The sequence below is a fragment of the Chrysemys picta genome, chromosome 2 (assembly GCF_011386835.1).
Source record: "Chrysemys picta bellii isolate R12L10 chromosome 2, ASM1138683v2, whole genome shotgun sequence".
NCBI classification, from domain to species: Eukaryota; Metazoa; Chordata; order Testudines; family Emydidae; genus Chrysemys; species Chrysemys picta.
The window spans coordinates 14880793-14906999 of record NC_088792.1 but is presented as its reverse complement, the minus strand read 5'-3'; the positions used below and the strand labels follow the sequence as shown (position 1 = coordinate 14906999).

The 26207-nt window shown below is 46.1% G+C and overlaps 1 protein-coding gene and 1 long non-coding RNA gene across 8 annotated transcripts in view; both read left to right on the top strand.

Moving 5' to 3' along the window:
• The window catches only part of LOC135981908 (uncharacterized), a 98488-nt gene that overhangs the window by 13953 nt on the left and 58328 nt on the right, over positions 1–26207 (top strand). The gene's annotated exons all lie outside the window — the stretch shown is intronic.
• Positions 17092–26207, top strand: part of XIRP1 (xin actin binding repeat containing 1) — a 51873-nt gene continuing 42757 nt past the window's right edge. For 6 of the 7 annotated variants that reach the window (XM_042859570.2, XM_024101043.3, XM_024101042.3 and 3 more), the window contains exons 1-2: positions 17092–17225; positions 22621–22779. In XM_042859570.2, the coding sequence (XP_042715504.2) occupies positions 22655–22779 (125 nt within the window). In that variant the 5' untranslated portion in view covers positions 17092–17225; positions 22621–22654. The remainder of the gene's footprint in view (positions 17226–22620; positions 22780–26207) is intronic. The other variant, XM_042859565.2, reaches the window with a different exon arrangement.

Here is a 26207-nt window from a genome sequence, read left to right as displayed (position 1 = left end):
CTCATCTACATAATTGCCTGTAAACAAGTAGTAGTAAAAACAACTAATAGAATAATTATCCTTAAACACAGACATAGATAAGGCCTCTGGCTCCTGTCTGCAGAGCTCAGTCCAAAGGTTGCTTGTCCTGAACCCAGCAGCGGGTTTGCCAACAGCCTGCAGTCCAATCTCAGCTGGCTTGCATCCTCACTCTACTTTGGCTATAACAGAAAAGCAGAACAAGAAAGGGTTGTGATAAAACACCAAGCAGTTACAGCCTCTCTATTAGCTGATAAGCAGTTGAGCACATGAAGACTCCTGGGTTGGGTCCTGAGATATTCAAGTGATGGGTGCCCCTGCAGACAACAGATACAGGAGGACTGGGATTAATATTTTTATGAGTGTAGGCTATAAAAGGATGCCGCAGTAGCTGATTTACTCAGAGAGTAGGTTTCCCATACATCCACCCAGCCATAGAACCTTACTCTATGTACTCCTACCTCCCTCTATCGATACCTACACCTAACCGGAAGCTAGGTTGGTGAGGGTACCTCAAAAGAGAGACAAACTGACCCTGCTGGGAGAGAACTCCTGACTCCCATGGGACCATCACCATTTCACCATCGATCCCCACGTCCTATAACTGAAAGGATACAAAAAATAATCCCACGTTAGTTCAGGTAGAAAAGACACATCAACCCTTCTTTTCCCCGAGACGTGCATCCTTCCTAAGCAGCCGGAAAGCACAAGACTGCTAATTCCTTCTAAGTGGCAATCCTAGGACCTTTACGATACACGTACCTGGTTTAGCACTGTGCCCTACCAAAGGGAATTCGCAGGCACTGAAGCATAATATCTGGACCCCAATCCATTTACTTATATTCATGAAACGGCTCCCAGGTTTTTGCTGCCCTAGGCAAAGTGGAAAATATCTGCATTTCAGCCCACAGTCACTCTAGTGTTTAGTCTAGAAGGTCAAGCCAGCCCTTTTCATAACCCTGGGCAAAGAAACAGAATGCCTATTTTATTATGCACTTAATTTCCATTATGATCCCTATACACTCAGGGACAGATCCTCAGCTGGTGTAAACTGGGATAACTCCGCTGAAGTTAATGGAATGACAGAGATTTACACCAGCTGAGAGTCTGCTGCTCAAATTCCCCAGAGTCAGACCCAGGCTAAGCAAGTCTCTCGGCTGTCTTGCCTTATGCTTATTGATAGGGTATTACAGACAGTTCACCGCTGCCAAGAGGTACGCTCCTTTGGCCTCTTGCCCACTTTGCTGGGCACAAAGCACACAGCATCTCTCCCTCGCATAGATTTGTACTTACTCTTACTCCCAAGAGGGATCTTAATAGATTTCCTATGCACCTGCTGCAGTGCACTTTATCTTTGTTGGCAGGCAAAAGTGCCTTCAGACTTGCTTCTCCTGAGCCCTTGTTCAGCTATCCCTTTTGTCTTAGCACTTTAAGGTGGAACGGTTTGCAGTGCTGGCAAAGAAGAGCTGTTTCCTAATAGTGAAAAACAATTACTTGTGTGTATTCTGAAGGAGCCCAGGATACACTACAAATTACATATGTGTGTGTGTGCGCGTGTGTGTGTGTCGACAGATACTGATTACAGAATACATGCATTATATTCATTCACACAACATGCTAATTTTAGACATGGTCAAAACCCACCAATTGTTTTTTGCAAGAAGTTTTGAATGTTTTCTTTTTCTAAATTTTTGGCCAAACACCTTGGTTTTTCAATGAAAAACTGAAATCTGAAACGTTTTTTGGTTTGGAGTTTTTCTGAAAAAAACAGAAAATTTTAACCAAAATGTTTGGGTTGAAAAATCATTGCTTGTCAGAAAACCAGTTCAATGAAGAAGAAGCAACTAGCTCTAATGAATGTATGAATTCGGTAGCTGTTAGAGCAGTGAGCCTCAAACTTTTGTACTCGTGACCCCTTTCACATAGCAAGCCTCTGAGTGCGACCCCCATTATAAATTAAAAACACTTTTTAATATATTTAACACCATTGTAAATGCTGGATGCAAAGCGGGGTCTAGGGTGGGGGCTGACAGCTCACGACCCCCCCCTTGTAATAACCTTGTGACCCCCTGAGAGGTCCCGACCCCCAGTTTGAGAACCCCTGAGTTAGAGGAAGACACAGTCTCTGTCCCCAAGAATATACAAACTGAGAAGACAAAGACAGATGAAGGGTGGGGAAGGGATATACACAAGCAGGATAATCCAGGTAGTGATAGATGCATCACTTGTTAGTTACATGATTGTTCTTTTTTTTTTAAACACCCTACATTCATTTCCTTTCATACACCTTCCAACATTCAGCCCTCTTTCCATCTGCCAGTCCAATCCCCAGCTTCAGTTCCAGAGTTCTTACTCCCTCCTGTATAGGTGAGCAGTTCACTCCTATGATAAATACGTGAATTAGGGAGGTGACTTAACTAGTTTCCTGTAAAGGTCATAGAAGAAGAGGGTCTTCTGAAGAGCTTTAAATGAGGAGGGAGTAATTTGCCATGGGGACCAGTTCAGAAAGGACTGGGATCACTTAGCTGTAGCATTACTTTCCACTGACATGTAGCCATCTCTCTGGGAACGAACACCGTCGCCCAGCTACACCTGTTTGTAAAAGCCGATATCATCAGGCACAGGTGAGAGAACAGGGTACTGACCCCAGCGCCAACCCCTGACACCTATAGAAAGGGCCTGGGGTTGATCACTTTGTGGGTGGGCGCTTGCTCAGTGTGACAGGCATGGAGGGGGCAGGGCCGGATTTACACCTTATGCACCCCCAGGCACGGCATCTTCAGCACCTCCCCTCCCCCCCCCCCCCGCCTACAGCTGACCTTCATGTATTCTGTAAAAAATGAAACGAAAAGAAATATAAACACAGCCTCCCCCGAAGGCACAAGACCCTCTGCCATGCACGGCGCTCCCAGCCCAAGCTAGGGTGCAGCCATCCCACCCCAGGTGAGGCACCGGGGTGGGGGACTATACCTCTCCCTACAACGAGCGGTCCCCAAGTGTCTTCTGTCCCTCCTGCAGCCCGCCTCTGCTCGTGCAAGTGAATGGGGCACTGGCCGCGCCTTTCCCTCTCTCTCCCCCTCTCTGGCACGGGGTAAAAACAGGGGGCGGCTGAGATTGGGAAGGGGCTGGGACACTCCAAGCACCTTCAGCAGCCGCCCCGCCCGGCCGCGGCTCACAGTGCCCCCAGGTGGGCTCACTGGGATGCTCACCCCTCTCCAGCCCCACACGCCAGGAGCCCAGCCGCCCGCATGGGAGCGGTATGTATTGACTCTTTAGCTTTTAGCCCACTTTTAGGTGCCCCTAGAATGCCGGCACCCCAGGCATGTGCCTAACTGGAAATCCAGCCCTGGGAGAGGGTCATATTTAAAAAGCAGCAGTTTTCTTCTGGTGATATTGACTTCCTCACTTTAGGTTGCAGTACTTTCTTGGTACTAAAACGGAACATCAGAGTGAGCTGATAGCCTGATCAAACAAATCCCCCCAACCCCAACCTAAACCACCCTTTCAGTGGAGGTAGCTCATAGATGAAGCATGTGCACCAGGTCCTGTGCATATGTCAGGACATGAACTCTGGAGAAGGTGAGTGCCGGGCCCTGTTGATCCAGGTGCAGTACTTGGCTGGCGTACAGAGAGCTGTGTGGAAATCTGCTTCTCCTCAGTTAGGAGGAGGTAATGGCATGTCCCTGTAAGGCCCCTGTGTGGCTGAAACCCAAGAACCCACCCACTGCTGGTACGATCAGTCTGTTGCTGAGTATAAAGCAGCCAGTGGGAGCTCTGCCAATGCAACACTGTTGAACCTGCTGCTGCGTGCGTGCCTAGATTCATTTCCCACTAGACAACACAGACTGGATGGATAGCAGTGAGCCTCTGGGGTCTGACACAATTCCCGTAGATAGGTGGCAGGGGTGGGGTGGGGTGGGGGAAGAGAGTAACAGAGAATTTGTGACTAGCCCCTCCCTTTGCGCCCCCCCCCCCCCCAATTTTTGATTTGCAGTTATATCTGCACCACAAAACCTTTCAGCCTCTATTGGGTCAAACGATTCACCCGCCCTGAACCAGGGCTCAGCTTTACCTGATCTTCACAGGCACTTTCAATCCGCAAATCCGCTGCCTTCCATAGCAGATGGGAGTTCCAGGCGCAGCGCTGAAAATCAGATCCAAAAATGGAGGCGCCCCAAATTATTGACCCGTTCTGAACATTGTGGCCATCGTGCTTTGCGTTTTCAAAGCACAATCTGAAAACTAACAAATTCATCCTCACGTCACTGCCTTGAGGCAGGTAAGCCTGAGCCTCATTGCACTGATAGTTAAGCTGAGGTGCCCAGGGCCTAATCCAAAGCCCACTGAAGTTAGTAGAAAGATCCCCATTGATTCCAGTCTGCTTTAGATCAGGCCCTCTGAGATTAAGAAGTTTGCCCAAGGCTCAGCAAGAGGTGGATTTGAAACCAGGAGTTCCTGGCCTAAGTTTCCCGTCCAGTGCCCTATTCCATGCTGCCCCTCTTCAACCAAAACACCAACTGAACCTGAATGTATGGAGTTCAAAAAAGCTCGGCTGACTTTTCTACAATGATAAATGACATGCTGTTTTGCTTCCTGGCCCTGGCTAGCAAGGACCAAAGTTATTCTTACCAAGGTTATGGAAAGGCAGATCTTACAAGATTTCCTGTGTGATCCCCAAAAGAGAGAAGTTTGGATAAAGAATCCAAAATATCCATTTTGGAACATTCAAATGGACCCTGAGCCTCTCCCATCGCTTATCCTGGCGTCCTCTACATGCACTCAAACCTGAGGAACATGCACTTGAGGTCCAGCACATTTGAGATGCAAGGGGAAACCTGGGCTTTCCAGGACAACCCACTGTTCAGATGAGCAGGGAGCTAGGGTGTGCGCCTGTGAATTTCCTCCATAGCAGATTTTGATGCCATGGTGCCTAATTAAAATTGACTGCATGTGATGCAACAACTGTAAACATAAAAATGGGTCTTTCCAAATAAGCCACATTTGTTCCACATGTGCAGTTGAGAGATAATTTTTGTTACTTAACATGAAACTCACAATTATGGAAATGACTGCTAGGGCCAGATTTTCTCCACACGAAAACAACACAGAGCTGAGAGAATGGAATTTGAGAGGCAGTGCAAGGGGTATTTTTTTCTTTTCTAAAACATGAATCACCAATAACTGATAATGCAGAGCTTTATGTTCCAGACCAGAGGAAATAAATCAATTCTGCTAATATTAGCTCCTGAGGGCTGCACTGTAAGAACATCCCCCCACACACACACCCTTAGATCCCCGTGCATGCTACCTGGGCCATGAATCCAGCCAAGCATAAATATATATGGATACCACATACCTGATACTTTCTCCCAGCGCAAGTGTGTGAGGAGTGGGCAGGGAGTCTGGCTCCACTCTCCACAATATGCCAGCTAATGCTGCTAAACCAGCACAGAGGGAGTGTCATAATCTGCAGTGCTGGGACAGGCGGGCTGCAAACTACCACCATGCTGGGGCAAGGGGTAAGCAGGGAGGGAACTGTGCCTCAGAGCCAGTGGAGTGTCTGTAAGGCACAGTTCCTCTCAGACCTGCTCCAGGAGCAGGCCAGCTTATGGACCACTGGTGTACTCAGGGCTGAAGGCACAGTCTAACCCGCAGGGTTTGTTTGGGGTTATTTCCCCCTGTGAAACAACTTCTGATACTGTGTCTTGCTCCTATAGATACTGGTAGGGTGAAAAAATTCAGCAACAGTTCCCTTGGGACATGTCCAGCTCTGCATGTGCATGGTCCAAGTTCACAGTGGCTGTAGCATCAGAGCTCTCAGTGGGGAGAGCTACAAGCTATGGGCTCGGTTCTACCCACCCTTGCTTCTAGTGAGCAGTACCATTGAAATGAATGGGGTAGGTACTACTCAAGGTGTGTGAGGGTGGCAGAACAGGGCCGTGGGTAATTAATAATACTTGGTGCTTATATAGCACTTTTCAGAATTTACGGAGAAGGGGATTTGAGGCAGAAAGATGAAGGGAGGCGCCCAAAGCCACAAAGGAGTTGGTGTCAAGAGTGGGATTAGCGCTACAGACAGCCACCTATCCAGCCCTGTGCTTAAACTGCTGGGTCACCCTTTTCTCTCTCAACCTTTCTAAAACAAACAAGAAGTGGCCAACATAATGGCTAATCTCACTTTATTCATCTGCACAAAAAAGACAAGAGTGAGATTGTCTCTGGCAGAGGTCAACCTTACTACAGGCCTGGAGCATAGAGTATGGAGCAGGGTGTGGAAAAGGAGACCTGCACACAGAGCCAGACTCAGCCCAATGCCACCTTCAGGACACAATCCGAGAAGAAAAGGCAATATGGTGGTTCATGCATGGCACCTTTCCTCTCTGGAAGGACACTGGTTATAAGTGAAGAAGAAGTCCAAAAACATACGTTGGGTGGTTCTGAGCTTGCCCTGCATCGGTTGTTGTGACCATATAGTAAATGCAGCCTGGTAGTCTTTGCTTTGAAGAGCAGAAGGAATAATTTGGCTGAGGTCTGCAGAGCAGCATGGGGGGATGCTTATATAACCCACAGGGTGAGTTATGGGGCCTCCTTTATGCTGATCCTTACACAATGTGTTATTCCCACACCCATACACACACCCTCCTTTCCAGCACTTTAGCTCAAGCTGTAGGAGCTCATGCCTTTAGCTCTGGAGGTCTGGTTCAGTCCCTGTTGTGTTGGCTAAGAGGGCGGCCTTCAAATTTGCAAAGTGATGACTGCCATCAGTCACCGAGATGAGTCACGATCTTAATATCATGGATTTACAGATTTTCAAAGCCAGAAGGGGCCATTAGGTCATCTTGTGTGACCTCCTGTATAACCCAGGCCACAGAATTTCACCCACTAACTCCTGTATTGAACCCAATAACTTGTATTTTGACTAAAGCATCTTCCAGAAAGTTATCCAATCTTGAGTTCAAGACATCAGAAGATGGAGAATCTACCACTCTACCCATATTCTCCTAGTAATTAACACCCAAACTCCTCTCAGGACAGAATCCAGCTGAGCCTTGAGACAACAAACCTCTCAACATCAGGTCAAACATTCCCGGTTTCATGTGATGAGAAGTTAGTACCTGGCTTGAAAATAGCATATGACTTTAGGCCTAATTTTCAAAAGAGACTAATGATTTTGAGGGCCTCAATTTCTCAGTGCCCAATCTAAGATGCCTTAAACTGGGCCTGATTTTCAGGGTGCCTAGCGCTTTCTGAAAATCAGGCCCCGTCATATTATCTTAAGTTGGGGAACCCCCAATATGGAGGCACCGCAACCACTGGCCACTTTTGAAAATCTTGGCCTTCATTTCAAAACAGCAGTACAATGATTTGTTTGGTTTTTGATAATTAGTTAAAAAAAAAAATTCACTCCTGACCTGACATGGCATATGGCAACCTTCAGCAAGAATCAGAGATATAGATATAGCTATTGATTCTTTATAAAGGATACGCTGGCAGAGTATTAACTGTAGCAGAACTAGATGAAGCTCTTGTAAGACAAGTCTTTGAGACCTGTTAGCAGGTTCCATTTTTTTGCTTTTTACTTTGTTTTCTGTACAGTAAATGGAATTTTTTTAAAAAAATCTTTGGTGGAACTTAAACAAAACAGTCTAAAGCGGATCAGAATTTTTTCCAACAAATCTTTTTTGTTGTTGTTTTTGCTGAAAAATGCAATGCCTTAAAACCAAAACTGTTCCTGAAATAGGGTGGGTTTTGAAGAAACTCCTGACTCAAAAATTTTTTGGCTAAAAAGGTTAAAAATCATCAAGACGTCCTATTTCAATACTTTTGAACCAGAAAGTTACTGGATTTTGACTTTACATTTTGAAATGTTAATAAATGTAGAGTAAAAATGCTTAAAAAAAGAAACAAGGTTAAAATCCAAATGAAAGGGTCTGAAATTATTTAAAAGAAATGTTTCAATTGACCCAAAATCTGGGCCCAGGTGGGGGTGCTGAGAACTAGAAAATCTGACCGTAAGATTTTTTTATTTTTAAATTTGCCTCCATTTATCTAGCAGGCTGAGCCAACTCCTTGGTTCCAACCATCCTCTAGGCTTTGGGTAAGTTTGACACCAGATCCAAACTTTGCAATCGGCATCTTTATTACAAGGAAAAGAATACCAGCTGCTAATTTGACTGCATTTCCCCTTCCCCAGTGCCTCACAGATCATGTTCTTTCAGAACAAGTCCAGAAGGTGGCGCTCTCCACCATGCTCTGTCAGACAGTCTGGTGATGAGGCTTTTGTTATTAACCTGAAAAAAAAAAATCCACCATGCTGATCTCAAAGCCCTGAATCAACATTCAATAACAGATTTAAAAGTAGCCATCTTTCAAAAAAAACCTTCCAAACCAGACTTCAAAGAGAAACTGCAGAGCTACAATTCATTTGCAAACTTAACACTATTAATTTGGGCTTGAATAGGGACTGGGAGTGGCTGGCTCACTACAAAATCAATTTTCCCTCTCTTGGTATTGACACCTCCTCATCATTGGGAATGGACCACATCCACACTGATTGAATTGGCCCTGTCAACACTGGTTCTCCACTTGTAAGGTAACTCCTTTCTTTTCATGTGTCACTACATTTATGCCTGTATCTGTAATTTTCACTCCATGCATCTGAAGAAGTGGGTTTTTTACCCACGAAAGCTTATGCCCAAGTAAATCTGTTAGTCTTTAAGGTGCCACCGGACTCTTCGTTGTTTTTGTGGATACAGACTAACACAGCTACCCCTCTGATACTTGAATCAACTCAGTCAATCCACACGTAGGCTGTTTGACGACCAAGCCAAGTTGTAAGGACCAAACAAGCGTTGAACAAACCAACACAAAGCAGTAAAAATTAGGCTGAACACGTGCAAAATAAAAAAACGCCACCCACCCATACACACACACACACACAGAAACTCACCAAGTTTTTATGGCAATACAAGTATCAAAACAACATTATATAACTGCAAAAACAGAGCTCATCACATAAAATCCTGGCCCTCTGTAGCCTCACGTCAATCCATCGGACATGCTGCTACAAAAATTATCGTGCCCTCTGATCACATCCTGTCCCTCTTCAAATCCCACACTGGTTCCCCTCAGCCAAGGCCCTGCTCAGTCTCAGATACCAACCCTCATTCAAGCTGGGCCATGTTACTATTACTGGGTATTACGGTATAACATACAGGCCCCAAATGGGCTAAGGGTTCCACCAACTCCTACTAACAGGCAGTTCCTGCCCTGAGGAGCTTACAGTCTAAGCAGATAAGACAGACAAATGGTGGCAGGGGAAAGAGAGGAGAAGCAACCTGCCCAATGTAAATCCAGCAGGCCAGTGGCAGAGCTAAGACCACAACCCAGCTCTCCTAACTCCCAGGCCGCTGCCCTTGGCATTAGACCACATTGCCACTCAACTAAACAAATGCCCCCTTCATTTCTTCCTCCCAGCTCTGTCTATGCCTTTTCCCCATGCAGCCGTTCCTTCCTACGCTCCTCCCCTGGTGCTGGATCTCTCTCCTACATTGGGCCCTCCATGCTTCCTCCTTACAGCTCTTCCTTGAAACACGCTTCTCCTGTGAACCCAACGCAGAAAATACAAATTCCAGAGGAAATACATGGAGCCTAGCAAGACAGCTGCTAACCCTTCTCACTCAGTCACCTTCTTTTGCTGCATACCCCTGTGCCTACCCCTGTCTGTGCCTTTTAAGAGCTGAGCTTCCCAGACAGAGAGTCTGGGTGGGTCGCTGTGAAGCTCTCGTAATGCACAGCTAGTTGGAACGGGACACAGAAAAAAGCAGAGCTCTTCTTGCAAGCATCTTAAGCATTTAAAAAGGAACCAGGAAATAGCCTGAGTGGAAGAACGGAGTAGTTACAAGCCCATCAGAGCTGAAACTCTCTGGAAATATGGAAAACAACTGGAGAAGGTTTAAACAGTGTGATCACTGAACACCACTACTCCCCCTCCCCCAAATTATATCTGATCTCAAAGCACGTTACAAAGGAGGAGGTATCCATTTTACAGATGGGGAAACTGAGGCGCAGAGGGATGAAGTGACTTGCCCAAGGCCACCCAGCAGGCCAGTGGCAGAAACAGGAAGAGACTGCAGCTCTGCTGAATCTGAGTCCAGTGAGCTATCCACAAGACCACACTGGCCCTTCTCTCCATGTGCAGCTGATAGTGGTATTAGGGACTAGCATTGTAAAATCTTCAGAAACAGAAACTTGTCTTCCTACCACTTCTCCATAAAGCACCTACCTGACTTAGCAAAGCTATGTCAAATAATAATTAAAATAGGACACATTATTTATATTACAATAGTGCCCAGAGGCCTGAGTCAGAGATTAAGGCCCCATTACGCTAGGCACTGTACATACATTTAATGACAAGACAGTCCCAGTCCAGAGACTTTACAAACTAACTGTAAGATAAGAGACAACAGGTGTAGATAGACAAACGGCGGAGTACAAGGTAACAGTGAGACAGTTATAAATAGTGTAATAGGAACTAATGGGCTAGAAGCTAATGGGCTAGATCTAATAATAACATCTAGCTCTTATATAGTGCTTTTCATCCATATATCTCAAAGGACAGCAGTATGATTATCTCATTTCACAGATGGGGAAACTGAGGCACAGAGTTATTAGGTTTCATTACCTAGAATAGAGAAGTTAGATAAATACATAGAATACGCTTGCTGGCAGGTTGGAATGTAACCCTACTTATTTCTTAGAATTCAGAATGATAACACATGTAAGAACTCAAAAACAGAGAGAGACAAAGCAGAGACCATAATATAATAACATTTAACATTCCTGTGGTGGGAAGAACACCTGAACAGCCCAACACTGTGGCATTTAATTTCAGAAAGGGGAACTATGCAAAAATGAGGAGGTTAGTTAAACAGAAATTAAAAGGTACAGTGACTAGAGTGAAATCCCTGCAAGCTACATGGACACTTTTCAAAGACACCATAACAGAGGCCCAACTTAAATGTATACTCCAAATTACAAAACACAGTAAAAGAACTAAAAAAGAGCCACCGTGGCTTAACAACCATGTAAAAGAAGCAGTGAGAGATAAGAGGCATCTTTTAAAAAGTGGAAGTCAAATCCTAGTGAGGTAAATAGAAAGGAGCATAAACACTGCCAAATTAAGTGTAAAAATGTAATGAGAAAAGCCAAAAAGGAGTTTGAAGAACAGCTAGCCAAAAAATCAAAAGGTAATAACAAAATGTTTTTAAGTACATCAGAAGCAGGAAGCCTGCTAAACAACCAGTGGGGCCTCTGGACGATCAAGATAGAAAAGGAGTACTTAAAGATAATCAAGTCATTGCGGAGAATCTAAATGAATTCTTTGCTTCAGTCTTCACGGCTGAGGATGTTAGGGAGATTCCCAAACCTGAGCCGTCCTTTGTAGGTGAAAAATCTGAGGAATTGTCACAGATTGAAGTGTCATTAGTGGAGGTTTTGGAATTAATTGATAAACTTAACAGTAACAAGTCACCAGGACCAGATGGCATTCACCCAAGAGTTCTGAAAGAATTCAAATGTGAAATTGCAGAACTATTAACTATTGTTTGTAACCTGTCCTTTAAATCAGCTTCTGTACCCAATGATTGGAAGATAACTAATGTAATGCCAATATTTAAAAAGGGCTCTAAAGGTGATCCCAGCAATTATAGACCAGTAAGTCTAATGTCAGTACTAGGCAAATTAGTTGAAACAATAGTTAAGAATAAAATTTTCAGACACATAGAAGAACATAAATTGTTGAGCAAAAGTCAACATGGTTTCTGTAAAGGGAAATCATGTCTTACTAATCTACTAGAATTCTTTGAAGGGGTCAACAAACATGTGGACAAGGGGGATCCAGTGGACATAGTGTACTTAGATTTCCAGAAAACCTCTGACAAGGTCCCTCATCAAAGGCTCTTACGTAAATTGAGCTGTCATGGGATAAGAGAGAAGATCCTTTCATGGATTGAGAACTGGTTAAAAGACAGAGAACAAAGGGTAGGAATAAATGGTAAATTCTCAGAATGGAGAGGGGTAACTAGTGGTGTTCCCCAAGGGTCAGTCCGAGGACCAATCCTATTCAACTTATTCATAAATGATCTGGAGAAAGGGGTAAACAGTGAGGTGGCAAAGTTTGCAGATGATACTAAACTGCTCAAGATAGTTAAGACCAAAGCAGACTGTGAGGAACTTCAAAAAGATCTCACAAAACTAAGTGATTGGGCAACAAAATGGCAAATGAAATATAATGTGGATAAATGTAAAGTAATGCACATTGGGAAAAATAACTCCAACTATACATACAATATGATGGGGGCTAATTTAGCTACAACTAATCAGGAAAGAGATCTTGGAGTCATCGTGGATAGTTCTCTGAAGATGTCAATGCAGTGTGCAGCAGCAGTCAAAAAAGCAAACAAGATGTTAGAAATCATTAAAAAGGGATAGAGAATAAGACGGAGAATATCTTATTGCCCTTATATAAATCCATGGTACGCCCACATCTTGAATACTGTGTACAGATGTGGTCCCCTCATCTCAAAAAAGATACACTGGCATTAGAAAAGGTTCAGAGAAGGGCAACTAAAACTATTAGGGGTTTGGAACGGGTCCCATATGAGGAGAGATTAAAGAGGCACTAGGACTTTTCAGCTTGGAAAAGAGGAGACTAAGGGGGGATATGATAGAGGTATATAAAATCATGAGTGATGTGGAGAAAGTGAATAAGGAAAAGTTATTTACTTGTTCCCATAATATAAGAACTAGGGGCCACCAAATGAAATTAATGGGCAGCAGGTTTAAAACAAATAAAAGGAAGTTCTTCTTCACACAGCGCACAGTCAACCTGTGGAACTCCTTGCCTGAGGAGGTTGTGAAGGCTAGGACTATAACAGGGTTTAAAAGAGAACTGGATAAATTCATGGAGGTTAAGTCCATTAATGGCTATTAACCAGGATGGGTAAGGAATGGTGTCCCTAGCCTCTGTTTTGTCAGACGGTGGAGATGGATGGCAGGAGAGAGATCACTTGATCATTACCTGTTAGGTTCATTCCCTCTGGGGCACCTGGCATTGGCCATTGTTGGTAGACAGGATACTGGGCTGGATGGACCTTTGGTCTAACCCAGTATGGCCATTCTTATGTCCTTAGGCTGCTCCCTAAAATCTGAGTGGCACAACTCACCCCAGCTTACTCTAAACTGGCTGTCTACTAACTGACTGCTTCTGGGCCCAAGCAGGGGCCTGCTTTCCTACAGAGCCCCCTAGCCTGCCAGCAGGAGCAAGAACCCCCTGAAATTTAAAATGACAACCTACAATTTTAAAATAGGGCAGCAGATTTTACCCTGGACTTTCTCTGCCCTGTGCTGATTGGCTGTTTGTGCCAATCCTCCTCCAGAGTCTCTTCCCCTCAGCTTCACTCCACACCTGCCTCCTGACCCTTTGCTCCCCAGCCCTGTCCCCTCACCTCCCTTGCCTTCAGTGTCCCCTCTCCCTCCAAACTAAGCCCACCAGAAATATATATATTCAAAAATATATATACATATATAAGTCATTGCACTACATGCCATTTACTGCCACCACATTGATCACTTCTGCACATGTGTTCTACCCCTCTCCGTTGCCTGTGTGTGGCTGGTCTATTTAGATTGTAAGCGCTTCAGGGCAAGGACTGTCTATTATTCTGTGTTTGCACAACAGGGCCTCATCCTTGGCTGGCCCATAGGCATTACAGTTATAAACACGATTAGTAATAATAACATTAAACGGATCTCATTATATTCACCTACCTCGTGGGAGCTGAGGAGCTAAGTTCATTAATGTTTATAAAGTGTTTTTTTTTAGATCCTTGGATAGAAGATACATAGGGACCCTTTCTATTGACTTCAGTGGGCTTTGGCTCGGGCTCTATAGAAATGTACAAAATGTTATTCTATAGAGTAATAACACAGGGAGGAAAGAACTGCCCAGCCTCTCAGTTTGGGACATCTGCTGTCAGTTCATATCCCCAGTTTTCTGGTTTGCACTCACTCACTGGCTCAAGCCTGGGGTCAAAGGTTTCTTTTTCAGCGTACACACTTCTGGGTAATGATTTTCCAGCTCAAAGAATCTTCTGATGGTAAATGTGGCAATTCTTGTCCATTATAAACTGCCTTTGGCAAATTCAGTATTCACTGCCCCTATTCAAGCACTGACTTTGTTGTTTGTTGATCTCTCCAGATCAAGCAGAATAAACCCACAGAAAGGACTTCACAGAACGTAATTTATATTTGGGGACCAAGGCCCACAGTGTTCATGGTCATATGAGATCCCATCTTGCTTCCTGGATGAGCAGAGATGTTACCATTGCCAAATTCTGACTTCAGTAGTTATATTTTGTCTACAGTTCCCCATGTGAGAGCCAACTGGAGAGACCACTGCTCTTTCTAAAAGCCCCCCAAATTAGTGGATCATTTACATTAATTCAATTGGGGCCCAGCCTACCCTCAAGGCCTGGTCATCATTTTGTATTAGACCTGCAAGAGCAATCTATTCACAAGAGTATTTTGCATCATCAAGAGCGGCTCTTCACTGCTGTGCAAAATCTTTCCAGTGAAGCCACAGACCTTGATGCTGTGCACGACGCTGGGAAAACTGGCTGGTTTGGGGCAGGACCGTTCTTGTCCGGTCTCTGCTCTTGCAGCGCCACAGAGCAGCCGGAGCAATGGCAGGCTTTGAAGGCCTTGCAAGACGTGCCCACTCCTGCTTGGTGCACACTGCTCAAAACTGGAAAGGGAACTCACCCGGAGCCTATTCCTGCGGCATGTGGCAATAAATCCAAGAGAGGGAGATCGCTCCTTTGGGCAGCTCAGCAAGCTAGCTACCACAGAATCAAAGTGAATTTTAAAGGCTGCTTGCTGCAATTTCTAGTTAGTTGCGATTTGGTGAGCTATTAAGAGTTACTCAACCAGTGAACCCCGCAGATGGAACTCTGCCCCTGACAAGCCTGAGCAGCTCTGAGCAGCCCATCACCTCTGCTCTCACCCCGGCCTCCCTACCCTGACCCCTCCATTTCTCACTCACCCAGCTTCTCTCCGCTAAGCTTCTCACTCCCAAACCTCAGCTTCCCCCCACACTTAGACTCAGACTATAAGGCTAGAAGGGGCCATCGTGATCATCTAGTCTGACCTCCTGCACATTGCAGGACACAGACCCTCACCCACCTGCTCCTGTGATAGACCCATAACCTCTGGTAGAGCTACTGGAGCCCTCAAATCCTGATGTCACGACTTCAGGTTACGGAGAATTGGCCATTTACTCTGATTCAAACCAGCAAGTGACCCGTGCCCCACGCTGCAGAGAAAGACGAATACTGGTGTTATTTCCGGAGGCTAGACAAAGAATGGTTTCCCCAGGTGCCATAGCTTGTCCTTCCTGCACAAGCACATAGCCAGGCAAGTCTTGTACGCAGACCTGAGAAGAACGATGGTCGTGTGTGTCATGTATTTCAGTGCCAGATAAGGACTGGCTACAGAGTTTGCTTACACACACCAGATATGTTCATCAGAAGATCCTTTAATGCTCTGCTTGGTACGGCTGAGGTTCATTTAAATAAAGTATTTTACACATAGGGCCAGTTAGTGGCTGAACAGTATAATACTCCCTTACAATGGGTTTCAGACACTAGACTAGGACTCAGGAGATGTGGGTTTAAGTAATGAGTTAGCCACAAATTTCTTGTGCAACTGTGGGCAGGTCACTCCATCTCTTTGTACCTCATGTCCCAGTCTGTAAAATGGAGGGCTGGTCTACACTGGGGTGGGAGGGATCGATCTAAGATACGCAACTTCAGCTACGTGAATAGCGTAGCTGAAGTCGAAGTATCTTAGATCGACTTACCTGGGGTCCACACGGCGCGGGATCGACGGCCGCGGCTCCCCCGTCGACTGCGCTACTGCCGCTCACTCTGGTGGAGTTCCGGAGTCGACGGGGAGCGCGTTCGGGGATCGATATATCGTGTCTTAACGAGACGCGATATATTGATCCCGGATAAATCAATCGCTACCCGCCGATACGGAGGGTAGTGAAGACGTAGGAGATATGATATTGATCGCCTTTGTAAAGCAGTGTGAGATATACTGATGAAAAGGGCTATATAAGAGATGGGTATTATCTGTAAAATGGGGATAATATTGCTTCCTTTTCTCCCACAATCTAGCTGTCTTGCCTAGACTGCAAGCTCTTCTGGGCAGGAACTAGCTCCTAGGGTACGTCTACACTTGATACGCTACAGCAGCACAGCTACAGTTGCGCAGCGGTAGAGTAGGCAGTTACTACAGGATGGACGGGAGGGGCTGCTCCGTCGCTGTGGTAAATCCACCTCTCTGGGGAATGGTAGCTAGGTCGATGGAAGAATTCTTCTGTCAACCTAGCGGTGTCTATCCTGGGGCTTAGGTCGGCTTAATTACATCGCATAGGGTGTGAAACCTAACTTTGTATGCTAGACCAGCCCTTACTATGTCTATATATAACACATAGCACTATAGAGGCTCTGATCTTGGGTGGATCCTTAAGTCGCTACTGTAAACAATGGCCAGCGGTTTATTTCCTCCTCATAATCTTTTTAAGACTCTTTCTTTGCTTTGTATGGCAGAGCAAACATCTATCACCCTCTGGATCAGCTTGTTCTCGGCGCTTTTGCTCTTCCAATAATAAGCCACCTCTCTTCAGTACGCAATTCGGTATACACAGCGTGTACCCTAACCACCAGCCTATTGAGTGGCTGAGTGTATGGCTCTGATGCTCAGACGGATATATGGCTGCAAAATGCTTCAACGAGACAGCACGTTTTGGGGGAAATGTTCCAACCAGCTCTGCTGCAATCTGGATTAGCCCCAGTGTTTTTCTAAGTAAGAGACTTTATGAGAGGGCAACAGCCTCAGAAGGACTGGCGGGAGCCATGCTCCACGCTGCTCTTTCATGCCAGCTCTCTGAGTCGTGGTGACCCTGCTCTCACCACTTACTTTTAATATTTAATTGGAGTCCTGCTGGGGGACTTTGCCCACCTAAGTTCCTAGCACCAAAGAGAGTGGACAAGAATAAGGATCAGCTGCATGGTTGCGAGGCGCATCAAGAAACAAATTATATGGCAGAGTCATATCCCAGGCTCAGATCAGCATTCTAGCAAGTAAGTGACTTAACTCTGAATTCTCCCCAGAACTATTATTCTGTGCTGTGATGGATTGCAGAAAAATGAATTCACTCAGCCTAGAAATTACTGTGTACTCTTGTCAGCTGGGGGGTTGCATTGCTCAGATGGGAAACATTTATCGTGTTCTAGAAAGGTAAGTAAAGTAGGAGCAATGGGTTGAAATTAAGAAAAGGGACATATCATCTGAATCTCAGGAAACATGTCCCTAATGGTGAGATCAGGCTGTAGAATAATCTTCTAAAAGGACCGCCACTGTGAGTCATTTAAAACTAGACATAATGCACCGCAAAAGTATACAGTATGGCCTAACTCCATACTGGCCCACAGCAGGTGGGACTAGATGATCTAATAAGTCTTTTCCTTCTCTAACATCTATGCTATTTCATTGAAACATCCTTGTATGTGAAACGGAAAGTGTCGTGGCCAAAGGTTTCAAAAGTGACTAGTGCTTTGGGTGCCCCACTCCTTGGGGGCCCAGTTTGAGAGGCCTTGAGGGGGACAGATTTTCAGGAAGTGCTCTGCCACCAAAATCAGGTCCTTTAACGTGTCTTCAGTTGGGCACCCAAAATCACTGGTTTCTTTTGAAAATCTTGGCCAGGCTATTCTTTTGGAGAATGCAAATGGCTACTGAAATACACTTTACAAACAAAGTGGAGAGTTTTAATGTGAAAATCTAATGTAGGAATGGTTTCAGTTTTTTGTATTGTGAATTGTCATTGTAAATAAATAACTTACACCCAAACTGTAGCCAGTTATTGTTTCTATGAGAGCAATGTCTAGAGGACCCATTCAAAAACCAGGGCCAAGAAGGTTCAGTACATATTGAAATATCAGTTTAATGATCTATAGACCAGTGCCTGATACTTTTGCTACTTATTCTTGGGGCTTGAATACAGCCATATCTAGTTAACAGACATTAAACTAGACAGACATATTGATGGCAGCAGAGGCATACAAATGCTAAATATCACCTCCTCCAGTTACCACCTCAGTTAAGGAGAGGTAATTGGAAGATCACATAACTTTGGGACTAAAGGATGGACCGGTACTAGACCAAATTGTGCCCTCAGATACAGACACAAAACTTCCATTAAAGTAGTTTATTTTTGCAATGATAAAGAATAGGGGATCTCTACCCTACTCTGGCAGAGGGATAGACATGAAGATCCAGTAGGGTTCCAGTAGTGAGAGATTGAAATGACCTAACTCCTGCATCAGACTTAAATTGGACGTAAAGAGCACCTTTTAGCTGGATTTTACTTTGTAAAAGTTAATGTCGTAAAGAATGAGAAAAACGAGCACTGTTCTAGTTTATTCAGTGTTGCCTCTAGCCCTTGCCGTGCCTAGCACGCTAGTAAGTACTGTACAAATACTATCATTTTTATTAGTAGCATTTCCCAAAACTTGAACAACCTTTCCCAAATGGTTTCAAGAGAGACAGACATAAAGGGGGAAATCCTGGCCCCAGTGAAGTCAGTGGGAGTTTTGCCACCAACTTCAATAGGGCCAGGGCCAGAATTTCAACCCAAATGTCTCCTGATGGAGAAAATTCCAAGGGTGAGTTACTTTTACTTCCTCCCTGTAATTTACAAGCAGGCAACCTGGATAGAGTATGCACAATATCCCAGCCTTTGCCATCTCCCTTCTCTCTCAATTCCCTCTTTCCCTGCTCCTTTTAATCTAATTGAAAGTGTGGCTGTTTCTAGCAACTCTCAACACCAGGGGCTGGATGAGGATTCACACTTCAGGGTGCATAGCCAAGCTGGGCAGAGGAACTTCTGTATTTTCCTCCTCATTTCCATGCATCTGTAACCATCCTCAGGCTGTGCACTGAGGCCCTAGGCAGGGCCGGCTCTAGGTTTTTTGCCGCCCCAAGCAAAAACAAATGTGGCTGCCCCCCGTCCTTTTTTTTTTTTTTTTTTGGCTTTTACACGTTTGCACTTTGTAATGTTTTTTTGTTTTGTTTTGTTTTGTTTTTAACTTTTTAAAATAAAAAAAAAATGAAAATTGAGAATTTGTAGTTAGTGAACTAAAACCATTTCCTACTAGTGTACTCATTTACTCACTGGGCCGACCATGGAGTGAGCTGGGCTGTGTCTGCCTGGGCAGAGCTAGGGCTGCGCCTTCGCCGGAGGCCTTGGCATAGGCAGGATGTCACTGCCAACCCCAGGGCTCATGTGGTCTGTGCGGGTCGGACCAAGTCACGCTGCTGGCGGGCTACCCAGACTGGCTGTCGCTGCCGAGTAGCCAGAGGGGCCTGGAGCTGCGTGGGAGACACCGAACAGCTCTGCCTCCTGTCTCTCCTTCCCTGCGAGCACACCCGGGGCTTGGTGTTGCCCTCTGGACCTGGGCGTCGCAGCCCCGTGCCGGCAGGAGCAAGCAGCAGGCGTTGGGGGGGGGGAAGGGGCTGCCCGGTCTCTCCAGCCAGGGCACAATCACCTCCACTCCCCTGGCGCCAATCCCAGTCTGAAATGGCTGTAGTAGTCCTGCCCACGGTCCCATGTCTTGCTATGTAGCGCGGGGAGGGGAGGAGGCTCTGAGAGCAGGGCTGCGGCCCGGCTCCCACACTGGCCTAGGGCCCCCGTGGCTGGAGGAGCAGCGGACCCCAGGGAGCCAGGCTTGGGGCAGCCTCAGCAACACCCCAGAGTCCTGGGCGGTCACCCTGCGGCATGGCCGGGGACAGAGCCAGCCGGGTGGGGGGCACCGCCTGTAGCTCTCACGTGGAGCGAGCTGGGACGGCTGCGGGGTTCAGCTGCCGGGGCCCGGGGCAAAGCAGCCGGCGGCTGGTGATCGCAGGGCAGCGTGCCCGGGCCTCCCGCTCCCTGGGACCCCTGCGAGCTGGCCATGGGCTCGGCCTGCTCAGCGGCACGAGTTTGGCTCAGCCCGATCTGCCGCTCCCCTCCTCTCCCCACTCCGGGCAGGAGGCGGCACAGGGGGGAGGAGGAGGAGGATGCGGAGGCAGGGACAAGCCGAGGAGGAGCCCGCAGCCGGTGCTGGAGGAGCGGCCCGCCCGGGTGCCATGTTCCGCCACCACCCCCTGCGCTCCGTGACCAGGGCAGGGCCGTGCTACCGGCTCCTGCCTGAGGGGGGCTGGCCGCTGCCCGTGGGAGAGTGGCAGGGACACACTCCCCACTGAGCCGGCTCCCCCTGCCCCGCCGCACAGCCCCGGCGGCACCCGGTCAGAGAACAACAGGGTTGTCAGGATCCAGCCCAGGACACTGCCTCAGGTCAGAGCTGGGGCCCCAGCATTATGCTGCCCCTGGTAATTTGCCGTCCCAAGCACCTGCTTGTTTTGCTGGTGCCTAGAGCCGCCCCTGGCCCCAGGTCAGGAAATCATCCTTCATCAAGGCAGAATTTAAGCAGGTGGGATTAACTTGAAGCATGCTGACCCGCTTTCCTGAATCAGAACCGTAAGCTGTGATGGGGTGTACAAACCCAACTCTGGGGAACAGGGGGTTAAGGAGCAGATCTGGTCACAGGAAGCTCCACCCAGCTGCGCCTGCTGGGAGTGCTCTCAATGGAGGTGGGTTTAAAAAGCGGAGCACACTCAGTCAGGGTACTCATGCAAGCAAGGAGCCCTGCACTGCTCTACACTCAAAGCCGCTAGCCACTGCAGAAGAGACAGTGGAGTAGCTGCTCGTGAGTGTGGAAGGGAATCTCTTAACCCTCTCCTGGGGGGATGCTGTAAGTAACCAAGAGAATAGGCTGGGTGATACCCTAACCCAGGTCACATCCCTGAGCTACCTGCCCCAGGGTTTCAAACTGCAGGATGAGAGTGCCCAGGTTCCCCTACCATCAACTCCCTGGACTTGAACCACTAAGCACTGCTGCCAACTATGGCTAGCCAGTGCTCTGACCACTCGGGGACAGGGTCTAACAAGATGGTCCCCATCACAAGCTGCACACACGGTGGTAGTTTCAGAAAGCTCATGATCTTTCCTATGATATTTCTGCCCTGTGACCGGGGTCCCGGGGGAAGCCAGTTGAGGTCACACAATTAGGGTGAACTGCAAAGACTGGGGCAGACAATCCCCAAAAACTGGTGGATATTCCAATACTTAGGTTTACCAAGCCAGCATAAAACAGCTTCTTTATTACCCCACTGGTTTCTAAGAAGTCAACAACACAGTTTCCTTAAAGAAACCCAGCCCCAGGCCTCCACCTAGTTACCCAAGTCAGATATGATGAGGATTAATGAAAATCTTATTCATCATATAAAAAAGTTCTACCAATCCCAAAGGATCAGACACATTACCTCTCAGGCTAATAAATATTCCAGATCTTACCCGAATACCTGCTTGCAGCCAATTCTTATGAACTAAACTCAAATTTATTAAAAAAGAAAAGGGAGAGAGTATGGTTCAAGATCAATATACAAACAGACACGAGTTCAATTCTTGAGGTTCAGATTCATAGCAGAGATGGTGAGCTTTGTAGTTGCAAAGAGTTCCTTTAGAATTTAGTCCATAGATTATAGTCCAATGTCCAATATCATATTCAGGGTGCTCCAGTTTAGGACTGGGATCTCAATCCTTATGGCTTAGACTTCCCCTGCATGAAACCTTAAGCAGATCTGAGATGACAGGATCAGAACCCAAGGGTCTCTTATACAGTTTTGCTTGACCACACAGTCCTGGGTAAACAACAGGCTTCTGCTGTAACCTTCTGTTTTCTAAACCTCACAGGTAATTAACTACATGGATTAACATAAGATAATTTATCCATTAAGGAGTCTATCACAAACTTCAAAGAGACATATAGACAATGACATTATTTCACCCAAGATTCATCTAAATGTTAATATTCCCTTTTGATCGCTGAATCAATGGCTATAGTGACAGATAGGAACTGTCTGTTTACACGGCTAACATTTACAAGATTAATAAGTAAGCACACAATTAGTATCACCTTTAATTTCTAACAATATAGGTTTGCATTTCAAGATTCTAGCCTATCTAACATTGAATGGTCCTAATTACCATTCACATACTTTCTAACATGTCTTTAAAGGTCGGCTTTGGGTTAGTTAGCCTGCAATCTGTTTAACCCTTTCTGGCCATGTGTTATACTTTGTATAAGATTCGTTGCAATTATATAACAGTGGTAGCAACAATGGTTTGCATGATTATATTTTAATTAGATAACGTCACATGCCCCATTGAATGCCAGAGTATCTATAGAGACCCATGTTCGACCTTCCGCTGCCCCCATTCAGTCCAACTGATGTAAGGAGTTTGCAGAGGTGTCATGGAAGGTAGCGCTTAGCCCCTATAATATACACAGCTGCACGGTATAAATGGAATGGAGAGATTTTCAAAGGCTTTCCCCAGACTCACGGTGCATTGATTTTGCTTCTTTTCTCTGCTGCCAGCAGGTAGAGAGTTGGAGCAGGTACGGAGGAGAGCATGGAAAGGGCTGATAAGCGGAGGCAGCCTCAGACCTTTCACGCTGCCTTTGGCTCTCCAGGGAGCAGTTCAGCCCACCGAGCAGTGGCTCTAAGAAGAAACTCTGTCTCAGCATTAGTGGCCAGGTGAGCAGCTGATTTCCAAATGCCTCTAACCATTCTGTATTATTGATGTACTGAGATCCGGACTAACTGCAGCAACCAACCTCCAGCCCACCCTCAGGGAGCTCTTAAACACACAGTTCATATGCAGCGGACTCTAACCAACAGGGCCAGTTACAACCTATAAAGCCCTAACTGGCCGCGAGGGGCCCCCTACCTCTCTCCCCTGCCGTATTGCCATAGCTGAGGTCAGCGGGGCATGCGAGCTGGGTATCCCTCATGAGGCGCAGCTGACAGGGCATATTCTGTGAGGACTCTGGGATTCTGGAACTTGCTCTGCACCTTGGTCTGAAATAGCCCAGGTTTGGTGACCTTCCAGGCACACTGCAAAAGCCCCTTGTTGGAGAGGGTTTTTGGAGAGGGCTAACCGTGCGCTTCCCACGACGAGGAAAGGTTTCTAGGTGACGGGCGGGCCGAGGTCCTGTTAAAGTGATCACTGTGATGCTGCTGGGATTGTACTAACAATAGGCCAGGGCAGCTAGAGCCTTGGAGAGGCATCTATTTATTATTTCAAAATTAAATAAATCCTACAATAACACTTGCCCACTTGGAGCACAACCCCAGCAACAGCACAAACCCATTGTAATAATAAGCCAACCCCACCCAATAGAACCACCAGCAGAGTATCCACTCGATTAGCAAGGGGTGTGTGTGTCCTGGAGACCCCTCTGCCCTCACCTCAGACAGTGGAGCAGAGGGTTGTCTCTTAAATGATAGGACGCCGAACTAAATCAGACCAGGACCTTCTCTTTGAAGGTTCATTTTAAGACCTCTGGTGTCTACTCTACGTTTTCAGAGTCAGACTCTGCCTTCTGACACGCATCGGCAACTCCCAGTGAAGTCAAGCGCATCCCTGAGACTGGAACCAGGTCCCCTGGTTCATCGAGTGCAGCCTTCACCACAAGCGTTCCTCCACCCTCTTTCTACAAGGCTCTGACTGCACATTTTCCTGCACGATTTCTCCAGGGGCGTAGTATTAGCTCTTCACATTGGTGTGTCCCTGAGCTATTGCTAGTGCTCTCCAGTGGGGTGGTGCATTCTTCTGGTGCTAGTTCTCTTCTCTGCTGCAGTTTCACTGAAATCAGTAGATTATCGGTACCTACCAGGTATAGCTTGGTGACATTTTTCAACTGAAACTTTTTTTTCACCCTGCAAAAAAAAAAAAAATGAAGATTTGGCAACTCAAACATTTCACACGTGGATGTCACCAGATTGCTTTGGTGGTGGGGGGAAAAAAACAAACCTAAATAACATTCCAAAAAAATAAAAACACTTCATTTCAACATTTCTGAAATGAAACATTCTGACTTTTCAATTCAAAATTTCCTTTCACTGTATTTAATGTTTTAAAATATTTTAAAAATTCTCAAAATTGAAACAAAACATTAGGTTTTGAGTCAAACAAAACACGGTCTCTGACCCCCAATTTTTTTCCCAGCTTTTCGATTGGCTGAAAATTTCAAAAACTTTTGTTTTCAGCTCAACCCGAAACAATTACAAAAAAAATTAGAATTGCCTGCAACCAAACAAATCAATTATTCTCACAGATCTCCTACCTGGTACCTTCAGCGGTACATGTCCATCCTTTCTCAATGTACCTGGGAGCATTTAGTCACACACACCCTTAGTAGAAGCAGAGCAGAAGCCAGAGAAAGAAGGAGAGGAGGCTAACGAGAGTGAAAACTGTGAGGAAAGACTATACATTATTTGGCTAACACGTACAGAGAAAAGTACACTGAGGAGTAGCTGGCGAGCTGCAGTTCTCTGCCCTATTGTTCTACTGCTTGTGTGCCCCTGGACACCACAGCCTTAGTAAGCTAATAATGATCTGCTGCTGCTAATATTTGGATGACAGGAAATCAAAACACATTGACTATTACATTTATCTTGCTTATCACGTGCGTATAGATGTGAAGTATTTTATTTTAGGATGTCAACAGGGAGATGCTGTAACTGAGAAAATGAAGGTGCTCAATCTATTTAGCACATTGAAGAGACGCTTAAGAGGTGACTTGATCCAGTCTCTGAGGGAGAAGATGTCTGGTAGTAGACGACTCTAATTTAGCAGAGAAAGGCATAGCAAGAGCCAGTGGCTGGAAATTGAAGTTAGAAAAATTCCAACTGGAAATTAGGCTGAATTTTTTAACCGCCAGGGTAGTTAACCATTGAGAAGCTTATCGAGGGGTGGGGTGGATTCGCCAACCCGTGGAGTCTTTAAATTAAGACTGGATCTCTTCCCAAAAGATGTGCTCTATCTAGTTCAACCACAAGTTGCTGGATTCATTGCAGGAATCCCTAGGGGAAGTTGTCTGGCCTCTGTTATACACGAGGTCAGACTAGATGATCACAGTGGCTCCTCCTGCCTGTAAAATCTATCAAATCGCATTTCTCCATATCTCAAATATCAAAATCTCTAAGTCATCCCTGTGATGCTTCCCGGGGGTACTCAGAGTTGTGAGGCACCTCGCTACCACCTGCCCTTAGCGTGAGGAAGCCTTGTCTGTGCCTGCCAGGGGTCAGCCCCCTGACACCGCCAGCCCAGAGGTAACACAAGCACTGTCCTCTGAGCCTAAGCAGGTTCTGCTGTCCCTCTGCAGGTAAGGCACACTCCAACCCCCAAGCCCTTCGAGCATCCCCCCAGAGTGTCCAGCCTGTGTTCCGCTGGGCACTCGCAGAATTCACAGATCCGCTGTTCCCAAAGGACCAGTGCCCGCCAGCTTACCGTGCCACCCAACTCACCGCACTTCGATTTCTTTACAGGGAAAACAAGTAAAAGTTTGTTTAACAAAGTCTAAAGATTCTAGAAGTAGCATGCAAAAGATTTGGAAACAGGGGCTTCCATGTAAAATAAAATCATGCCCCGCTTTCTAGAGCCTAAACTTAAGACATCCTCCTGTCTCACTAAAGGTAACTCACCCAAAGCTTTTCACACAGGGTTAAACTGCCAGACCAGCTGTGAACCTCCATTCATAAAATAAGCCGGCTGGCAGCTTGTCCCCTACATGAAGGATACCTGGGTGTACCACTGCACCCTCAGATATAGTTCCAGAAATCCATTGTCTTTGCTTGTAAACAGGGTACCCCTTGCTGCTTGTTTTTTACTAGAGAGAATCTCCCCTGGAGACTTCACAATTTCATGATTAGCATTTGCTCAGCCTTTAAATAGGTGTTCCTTGTGAAGTATATAGTACTCAGTTTACATATAGCCAGACACGTAGATAACCATCTCCCAACTGAAAGGAACTGGTTTATCACCTTTTGGTGCCCAGCCCCAACTCAGGCCTTAAGAACATATAGATACATGACTTCTTACGAATTATCTGCACATACGTTTCACAGTGATTGTGATGGCCAGTGTGACAAGCTTTCAGTAGAGACTTTACATGCTACCC